Source organism: Scomber scombrus, chromosome 10 (assembly GCF_963691925.1).
Source record: "Scomber scombrus chromosome 10, fScoSco1.1, whole genome shotgun sequence".
Lineage (NCBI taxonomy): Eukaryota > Metazoa > Chordata > Actinopteri > Scombriformes > Scombridae > Scomber > Scomber scombrus.
Genome location: NC_084979.1, coordinates 7,834,184 through 7,844,970, shown reverse-complemented (window position 1 = coordinate 7,844,970; position 10,787 = coordinate 7,834,184). Strand labels below are relative to the sequence as shown.

The following is a 10,787-nucleotide window of genomic DNA, read 5'->3' as shown; positions in this document are numbered from 1 at the left end:
GTATGCATGCAAACACCCACACACACACACTTTAGAGTTGAGTTAACGGAGCCCACATGAAGTTGTGGCTTTTGCATTTTGCCAGCAAACACCAGAATCATTAACTTCTGATATATGACACAGTACATTCTGAAAAATACAACATGTACTCCACTTTAATTTGCTTGACTGCAACAGGGTGTGCATGATAGAAATTGTGTATGCAAATAGTGTTTTATATTATAGCATGCAAATTGGTATTTGGGGAAACGGCCCCTCATCCACTCCCCCCACCCCTCTCTTTCTCTCTCTCTCTCGTGCACTGTCTCTCTCGCTCTCTCATTATGCGCTCATCTGTTCCGCTGGCTGAGAGCTGAGAGAGAGGAGCGCTCAGCAGGAGAGTGTTTGGGAAACCACCGATACACCGCTGTTGTTTTTTTCTCCAGGAAAAAAAAAGCCTCCGAAAAGGTGGACCAAAGTGTCAGGAGCTGCTTTTCCTTTTTGCCAACATTCCTTCTCCCTCTCGTTTACTTCCCCTTCTCTCTCTCTCTCTCTCTCTCTCTATTGCCGTGTCTGTGCACTGACTTCTCTCATTGACTCACTCCTCCCTGCTTCAGCTGGCTGACTGAGTGCGCTGACACTGGGACCACTACCTGCTGCCTGGGGATTAAACGCGCTATGAATACCCGGAGCCTAATTTGTTGTTTTGGCTGCCAGTGAATGTTGGATCCCCTCAGAGGAGAAGCTGGAGCATAAATCCTCGTGGCCAGGACACTGGGAGCGCCTCTGGACTAAGACAACCCTACCAAAAAAAGGATTGGATGCTTGAGGAAGCGTATAAAAGAGACGACAAACCCAAAGAAAAGAGAGCAAAAGACTGGACAAGTTTTTCTGAAAGGAGCTAAATCAACCTGCCGCTTATGAGGATAAGGACGCTATGAGAAGGTTTTCTTCTCATTATTTGGTTGGGATTCTCTGTCACGGTGCTGACATGAGCCCTACAAATCTCCACCTCATGCTTCTTGGTTGATTTCTGATCACACACACAGATTTCTCTCCTTTTCTCTCTGTGAGTTAATTCATCCAGAGCGTCTGTGTGTTTCACTGCTCATCCATAGCCGCTCTGTGGAAAAGACGTCTCGGCACTGACAGGTTGAGTGGGATTGCGATTGTTCTCCCCTCCAACTTTTTACCCCCCTCCCCCTCCAACCTCCTTCTTCAGACCTGCTTTAGAGCACCAAAACACTAACGGGCTCGGGGGGCGGCTGCTTACCCTCCTGCATGAGACTGGCTGGGAAAAAAGGTTATTGAACTGCGGAGGAGTGGCAGGCACGCAGGAGAGAAGGGGAGGAAAAACAAACCATATCCGTGGTCCCGGGAGCATATGGTTTAGCGAAAGGCAGCCAGCTGCTTTCCAGCCATCCTGCTAATCACGCTACAGCAGATACAAGTTGCTCCGGTGATGTGTCAGGTTTGGACGGATCTTACATGCTGTGGTCATTTATCTTTTCACTGTGACAGAAGCCAAAGGAGCGGGTCCAGTGGATACAAAGAAGCAGTTGTGAGTTAGAGGAGTAAATCATTGCTCATGAGAGCAGCTAACCCTCGTTGTCCCGGCCGGCAACAGCCACAGGGAGGCTAAGAAAGATGCTCGGCTGTCACCTCTTAGGGAAATACTTGTGACACATGCTGTTGGTGATCACCAGACCTTGGCTTGGTTTGTAAAGGCTTTTGACAAGGAAAAGAGGGGGAGTGCTTGAGGAGCCGGTATCCCCGGTGACCCCTATCACGTCCGTCTAATTACCAGTCAGGGTCACTGGGAAGAAAGGAGAGGATTCCTTTTGTGGATTTACTGTCGGTCCGCAGTGGGAAGTTTTTCATGTGGATATCGAAAAAAAAACAAATCCTAATGCATGAATCTCTGGCTTAGGTGCCTCTCACACACATACATGCCACACACGTACTGACACACATTTCCAAACACATTATCACCACCCACTTAAATCCACACACATACTTTCATAAGGATAAACCAGTTCACCACACACATACAATCCTCACACATTGAAAGCCCATTAGTTTGTCTTTTTCCCAGCGGGCACAGCAGAATGGAGGTAGTGTGGACAGGTGGGGGGTTGTAGGAGTCCAGCGTCCCCTGTCCCCCCGTCTGTCCTCTTTTCCCAAATGGATGTTATTATCTTTAAAAATGTGTTGCTTGGAAACCGCTAAAAGCTTGCCGCCACGATTCTCTGCCAGAAACAGCCACCGGGTCCCCGCCACGGTGCACAGCTGGAACCGCAGCTGAAACACCGACCATTACGCTTTGGCTTTTTATTTATTTATTTTTTCCCCCTCATCTTCATTCTGTGCCCTTACCCCAACCGCCACCATTTTTTCCAACGGGTCTTTGGGCACCCCTCGTCGCCCTCCTCGCCCCATGGTCTCCTCCGCGCTGGAGGGAAGGGGGTCATTGGAGTGGACTATGAGCGGGTGCCACTATCCCTCGCCAACGCCGCCAGAGCGGGACCGCAGGTATCAGCACAAGGTGTCTCTGGTGGTGCGCTACTTCATGATCCCCTGCAACATCTGCCTGATCCTGCTGGCCACGTCGACACTGGGGTTTGCCGTGCTCCTGTTCCTCAACAACTGTACGTTTGTTCAGCAGAAACACACTTCACTGCCTGCACTTCATATATATTTTCATAGTACACCTGACATCTCGTGTCAACTTTATCTGCAGGACAGCTAAAGTCACATTCGCCCCTCTTTGATTCTTTGTCTTCAGGCTTTCCAAACTCCTTCATATCTCCTCTCTAAAGCCTTGGCATTTACTTTGAACTGTAGGATGAAGTATTAAACAGCGATTAAATGCCTGTGGTGGATGAAAAAGTGTCTTTTGGCCTGGAAAGTCCCAACCCCTCCTGTCGTCTGCTCCCAGTGAGCAATTACTGTCCTGCTGTATTTTCAAAGTACAGTGGCTCATTAAGAGACAGAGGTGAACGTTTGAGTTTCATAGTTGCTGATGGTGGACTTCATAGTAGATTCTGGGCTGAAATTGTTTACTAATCACTGTTCTGATAACAGTAATTTACCTCAGTTTGTCTTCAGTTTCTTGCTTTGTCTTTGGCTGGGTTGAAGTTTTTCAGTGCTGGTGCCAATGCAGTAACTGAGCTGCTGTACAAAAAATGTTTCAATACCTTAGTTTGAAGAATATAAACATGTGTTCTCAGTGCATCTGTGCTTAATGTCTCAATAAGCAGTTGCACAGCAACTTTGTCTACATAAAAAAAAACAAAAAAACAAGCCTCTGACTAAACATTGGGTGCCAACTTTCAATCTGTCACTTTTTTTGATTCTTGTTTTTACATTTTTCACTATTCAGACAGTGCTTGAAAAAGTATTGAGATCTGATGCCGTGACAGCCTTTAAAAAAAGAGTTTGCTTTCAGAATGACTGCAATAGACACTAACCCGAGCACTACTTGAGTGCCACCTCAGCACAGCTCCAGGGCTTCTCCTCTACCATTTGCCCGCCTGTGTTGACATTAACTTGTTCATTCTCCTCACTCTGTCTCACAGGCTTACTCCAGTCTATTTCTGAGCGCCTTGCCAATTTAGACTGTGTTAAAGGTGAAATGCCTTTCAACGCTCGAAAGTGGGCTATTATTTATGCAAGACTTGTGTGTGTGATTATGTGTCACATAATCACTTACAGGTTCTAATAAGTAAGGAAATAAGTTAATAAGCGCAATTTTAACAGCCATTTTCATGCTGCCAGATTAGCTCTTAAGTGGTATTTGAGCAACACTTTGAGAGGAGAGGCTCTGTTAATATTTTTCTTTCATGGTCATTGTTCAATGTCACCCCTCTGTTATCAGGCTGTTGACTTTTCAGTCATAGTAGGCATAAGTCCCAGTAGCCCAGAGGATGCCACTGCATAAGATTTAACCAATTTCTGAAACACTGTCTACCTCTCTACTAGGTTTGTGTCTTTCATTCATCTTTGTCAGTCTTTCCCTCTTGTTCTAATTGGTGGTCGTGGGTGACTGGGGGAGAGGATGGTTCATTTGTAACCTCGTCGTGTTATCGAATCAATTTCAGCCAGACAGATTCTATTAGATTTAATACAAACTCAGTTAAAGCGGGCCAATCTTCACCTCTCAGATGACCGAGTGAAAAGAAATGTGCACTGTAGAAATTGATGAAGTGAAAGGGGCTCTATTATGCTGCCAAGAGCCCTTGCCATGTGGCCACAAGGACAGCTGGATGGGATACTGTACTGGTAGTGGTGACACACACTCAGACACACACATACTTTTGTCTTTATATCCTTATGAGGACACTCATCGACATAATGCATTCCTTAGCCCCTTACCCTAACCTAAATCATCACATATAAATACCCAAACTCAACCCTTACCCTAACCAGAACCCAATTCTAATATTAACGTTAAAACCAAGTCTTAACCTTCAAATTCCCTTTTGATGTTGTGAGGACTGTCCAGACACCCTAACCCTGTGCTCACAATACAGAAATGTTTTCATAACACAGAAATGTCCTCACAATGCAGGTTTTCAATTGAAATTGGTTCCCTTAAAGATAGAAAGACATGCACAGACACACATAAACAAGTTTGCACTGCTATCCTTATTCATGCCAAACCCTAACCTTAACCTAACCTCAATCTAAAGTCACACCTTAACCTCAACCAGGACCTTAGAAATAACATTTTGCTCCATTAGCACCAGGCTTTTAGTCCCCATGAGGACTACTGGTGCCGATAAGGTCTGTGTTTATACTGGAAAAGGTTCCAGTGAGGTAACAAAAACACACACACACACACACACACACACACACACACACACACACACACACACACACACACACACACACACACACACACACACACACACACACACACACACACACACACTCACATACTCACAGTTTGTAACCCTCTCAATACCCTTCTGTTGGAGCCCACACACAGATGCACACACTTTATCATTCTGCATGACTATACATCACCCACACCAAAGGGGAAGGTGACACATACACTGATACATACACACACGTCCTCCTGCACACGGCTAAATGTCACAGTCAGACACATATTGATTTGCTGAAGATATAGGGTGAATGATGGCCATGTTGTGACATTCACACAGGCACGGGAACTCACGCAGGCTTTTCCATGTACAAAGGGAGATGGGAAACGCTGATATGTTTATGGAAAGACCTTATCTCGTCCTTTCGTTATGGAAATGTGAAGAAATCATTTAGCTTCGCTCCGGCATCTCAGCTCACTTTGCACGTCACCTTCTCTGTCAGGCTCCTTCTGTTTCACCTCGTGCGACAATGCGTCTGGATTTGTGGACGTTTGTTTCTCTGTGTTAAGACACGCTTACGAATGAGACACATCCGCAGCTTGTGTGGATGTCTGTTTTTTGTGTGTGTGTGCACGTGTTCTCCTTTACACTCTCAGCAGAACTTCTTGCTCATCTTCCTCATGCCAATTTCTGTTCCCCTAGTTTTATATGTTTTCTCGAAATCCTCCCCCCCAGATGGAAATCAGTTACCGTCATGACTGACTGGGAAACAGCTTGAGCAGACACTTCATTATTCACCTCTAGCATCAGCCTCGCCGCTCCTCTCCCCTCTCCTCATTTTTTCTCTCTCTTACACAAAGTCTCTCTCTCTCTGTCTCTTTCTCTTTCTCCCCCGAAGCCCCGGCTGTTGACAAGCAATTTTAAGAGAGCCTAAATTTAAAACTCAGCTGTGTCTCGGGACACCGACGGGTATCGTAGAAGTCCTGAGAAAAGGCTTCAGCTCAGCGGTTGACGGGGGCCTCGGAAAAATGTGTTAGCGGGGTAATTGATGTGATGTGTTTTATTTTCCTCATTATCCCTCACAGTGCAGAGACATCGGAGAGACGGCTGGGCGGCTGCACATCCTTTATGAATGTTTGTGTTGGTGTGTTGGTTCGGCGCAGGCGGCTCTGACAACTCACCAGGGCTCTGCTGAGTGAGTCAGACAGCCGAGTTGACTGCGAGAGTGCAGATGGTGGTTTGGATTTGGTTGTGCTCTGTACTCCAGTGTCCCTGGTACACGGTGACCAGTGTACCATGATTGTGTTTGAGGAAGACACTGTGTACCTAGTTTCCTGGGAAATGATGAGAATCCAAACACACCAAAAGAGATCATTGTATTTGTGTTTAGAAATAGAGGTTTTTTGGGGGTGATTTTGTATAAGAAATCGATCTAATTAACAAAATATGATTCGGCAAAACTTCCATATCAGTCATTACATATTTTCTTCCATATTTCAGCACCATATGTTCATGGTGTCTGTACACTCTTTGCATAACTGCTAATGTAATTGGCAGATATCCCACTTGATGTTTTGTGTTCATTGCTGAAATGATTAGCTGTTAAATCAGTTGGACAGTCAACATAAAATTAGTTATTTATCAAACAAAAACAGCCAACTTTTCTCTTTTTCCAGCTTCTCAAATGTGAGAATTTGATGCTTTTCACTTTTTTACAATTCACCATAGTTTTGTGTTTCATACTGTTAGTCGGACAACATGAGGAGAAATTGCTCCATTACTACTTCTCCACATTTTGTTAACTTCATCCACCTCTATTGTATAAACTGTTACCGATCAATTTACACTGCCCTGGTAGAGTTTGTCCTCATTTTCGAGCGTCCAGGTGTCAAAACTGCAAAGGACTCTGGTTTCATGAGATGTGTCCCCTGAGTGTTACTCCACCATCAGTCATCTGACACTACAGGTCATGTTTAATCGTTCCCACAACCCGGCAAACCTTATGTCATCGTCTGCTGGGTGTCGACCACGAGAGTAGCATGATGTCATTTGGTATTTTGAGAGAAAATATTATGATTCATTCTGCATATGGTTGCGGGTGGTGTGATGGGGGGTTGGGGTTGTACATGGGGTACATTTTCACTTCACATGTATGTCATCACTGTTGTGAAATTTCTAATCTTATCTCATACTCTTCAACCCAAAACAAGAACAAATTATTTCCCCGGTGTTCTCAATTCTCATGTGCTCTCATAATATCAGAAGTCATGCAGCGTGGTTTGGGATGAGAAGACCGTAGAGACCATGTATGACAAAACAATTATGGTCCTTCTATCGCTGAAATGTACTCCTGTCAATTAGCTCAGCTGGGTTCCTGTGGGGCCCAGTCACTGTATTAGAATGTGTTAGATAGAAAAGCCTGTAGATGAAACGTGTCTCTTTTATTTTTTTTGTAGCAACTCAATTACCTGGCCTTTACTCCTGGGATGTCCATGAATCTCCCCAAAACTAAAAACCTATTTCTCTCTCTGTGTTTTATCTCTTTCAGACAAACCTCCTCAATTCACAGTGCCCCAGCTTCCTGATGGTAAGTCCTTTGTGGTTTTCTCACTGCTTGCCTTCATTGACCGCTGGTGTTCTAGGGTTCCTGCGAATAATGACCTCAGACAGTGGATCCCTGCCTTTGAAATGAGCAGCCGTCTGTGCGCTGCGCCAGATTTGACTGCTCCGCTTTTTGTTTCTACACAGTTGGTATGGTAGGCACATGGCCAGATCTGCTCAGGGCTTTGATGTGAGAAGGATCTTTTGATGACTTGATTTGATCTGCCGCGCACGGCTAGTTGGACTGATGTTCAATACCTTTTACCACAGCAGCATTCACATCCTTCTGATAGGGCCTAATAGCATAATACCCAGAGTATTCCGCATTACACTAGGCTGCTGGGGGTTTGAAGGCCAGAGGCACCCAACAGTGCCATCGCCTCACTTTGTTATCCACGTTCTCATCCTATCCGGCACATAAGAATCTTTGCACTGGGTGCTGCATTGTTTGAGTTGTTTTATGGCCAGTAACAAAAGCCGTTAATTAAAAAAGCAACAATTTATTTCCAAAATGGCGGATCTCTGTAAACCTTAATTGGAGGAAAACAGCTGGTTTTCAAGCTGCTATCATGAATATTTATCAGAGGCAGCACAGTGAGACAGTATTTGATAGACTTTGGTGTTGTATTTTTTGCACTGCCCTGACAGACAGTTGGGGATGGACTCCTACCAGTTCTGAAGGTATTGTATCATCCTGTTTGTGTGGAGGCAACAAAGCTAAAGGTTTGGAGGGAGAAAACATGAGGAGAAAATGTTTCTAATGATCCCAGCTGATGCTGGGGACAAAAGGCCACAGTGGGGGCTGGCTGAATTTGTTCTTTATAATTGCTCAATCACTCGCCCCATAGTCAAACTTGTTTGGAAAAGCAGTTTGCGAAAGCTGTCCGCTTAAAAAATGTATCAAATTAGAGGTGTTTTATGATGAATGTGATTGTCTGGCAGAGTCAGGACAATAGGCTGTTCATTGTCAATGTAAAATGGCTGCAGCGTTTGGCTTCTACAAATAATTGTGGTTGATTGGAGCATTTCTCAACTCACCCCTTACCTCAACACCTGAAGAGTGCATGCAATGTCTATTTTTCCCTATTGTGCCTCGTAACACAAAGCGCTGAAGACTCAATTGCAGTCGGCACAGTTTACAGAAGCTGTTTGTTTTTGTTTTAATTAGTGTGAAAGCTGACAAGCATTCACATTAAGTTCTTTAAAGCTTTATTATTCTTTTTCTCACGTACATTTTTTGATCAGTAAATATTTCTGCATACTTTCAGCTACAGACATCATTTAAATATCAAAATGTTCACAACTTTTCATCTTTCTGGCATAGTCCAGTGATTTTATCTACATTTTTAAAATATGAGTACGTATAATTGAACGTCGATATCTCAAAAACTAAAAGTCTTTAATATCTTGAACAGATGTTTCATGTGGAAATGCTTAATATATTAAAACATGGTACCAATAGCGCCACCATGAGGTCAGTTATTGCTTGTTTTATTTGGCGAATAACTGTGAAGTCTATCAAAACAATATTTACACAATGTGTTCCTTGGATGATGCAGATTCGACTGATATAGGCCACACACATTTGCACCTTGAAACATTTTTCGCCATTTTGGATATTAAGGTAAACACATTTTTTTTGCTTCCTATTTCATCTAATCTTCACCAAACTTGGTACATACCATATTGAAATGACCCCATATAAAAATGACAAGTTAATTTCTGGGTATCACTTGTCATTTGTCTGTAGCAGGAGACCAACATTTGGAAATCTTGGCTTGATGCACTTAACCGGCCATAACTCTTCATTCTAAATTTGATTGCAACCAAATTTGGGATTGTTGTATATACAGCCACACTGCACAAGTTTGCAACATTTCATACGAATCCCCCCAGAGGGGGCACTACTGTAATATTGTAACAAGATATTTCTACAAAGAAACTTGGTTCATAAATTCTCCGTGAGAATGTGCGCAGCATATTGAAGCATGGCACCCACCATACTATTTATTAACTACCACATCTCCTAAATGTAATATTCCATGGTAGCCAAATTCAGCCAAGTTGTACAGATGAAGATGCTGAAGAAGTTTGTAGCATCAGACATGCTTTGTGATTTGTCTCAGCTGTCAGCGTTCATACGCATTTTCCGCATGAAATGAATTTTCTAGTGACAGATGAAATTGTATTTGACAAATGATTATATCTCACGGAGAGGTCTCTATTTGTCTGTTTTTGAAGCAAATATTGCCGTAAAATTTGGCTCTCCACTGGGAAAATGAAAAACAGTACACAGGCAGTGAAGCAGCCCATTTCTGTCTTCCATTGAATTTTCTCCTACAAAAGAAATAATGCCCTGCTTATCGATTGAGCCACTCATTTCTCATGTATTAAAGTTTTGCTGTCTGAGGGGCACAGTTTCTGCACTAGTCAACCGTTTAAAAGCTGCTTCTAGCTGTTAATTACATTTCCAATAGTTCTGTGGGCTTTCCATCAGCAGCCTATGCTTTTTTTAATATGCCAAGCAAAACAAAAAGCAAAGTCTCCAATCAGTGGAGTAAGCCTGTCCTATGGGACACAGTTTCTCTGGGTCATTTAACGCTGGAGAGATTAGTGAGACAATTAGAGTTGGCCCAAATATGACAGTGGGCCACTTTTTGTAGGTTTTATTTATGGTGGTGGTGGGAGGGGTGATTTAGAAGATTCTCTAGACCAGCAGAGGGCTAATATAGCTCCGCCATTACTCAAATTTTCTCCAGAGAGCACAGGGCCTGTTCTTCTGAACTTGTCCTCAGCAGCAAGGACGCTCCACTCACTAGTTCTTAATTACAGGAAATCATAGACAAGCAGGGTGTGATTTGCCGGAGGGATGGTGGGGATAACCCCCTCCCCTGGTCCATATATCCCGGCCTCTGAGTTATTTTTATTGCGGGTGGGAACAAAAATGTATCCCCCTCATAGTGATTGATGCTGCTTCACCCATAGGCCATAAAATATCTACAATAAAAATAGTCAATTTAAAAAAAAAAAAAAAAAATCTAAGGAAAGTGCTGCAACATGAGAACAGTCTATAGTGCAAACAACTATTAAATAACATATGGAATTTCACTGTGAGCACTCTGGCTTGTGTGACAATAGATGACACTGCAGCTAGGTTACATGATGACTCAGTAAATGGACCAGAGGTTTCTTCCTTCCCTGCTCAGAGGTTTGCAGAGTTGTGGGTAAAAGAGAAGCCATGCACCGTGGATGACCCCACCACAGGAAAGAATGAAAAGAAGTCAGACGCAGACTGTTTACTTAGTCTGACAAATAGGCATGTACTGTAGCCTGTTTATTTTCATGACAGCATGTTGTGCAACTGCATGTTGCGATAAT

At 43.5% G+C, this 10,787-nt stretch overlaps 1 protein-coding gene across 1 annotated transcript in view; it reads left to right on the top strand.

Annotated features, from left to right (window-relative positions):
• The first annotated feature begins 374 nt into the window (after positions 1-374).
• agrn (agrin) overlaps positions 375-10,787 on the top strand; it is a 162,313-nt gene continuing 151,900 nt past the window's right edge. Inside the window, exons 1-2 of the mRNA XM_062426785.1 lie at positions 375-2,627; positions 7,357-7,395. Of these exons, the coding sequence (XP_062282769.1) occupies positions 2,417-2,627; positions 7,357-7,395 (250 nt within the window). The 5' untranslated portion in view covers positions 375-2,416. The remainder of the gene's footprint in view (positions 2,628-7,356; positions 7,396-10,787) is intronic.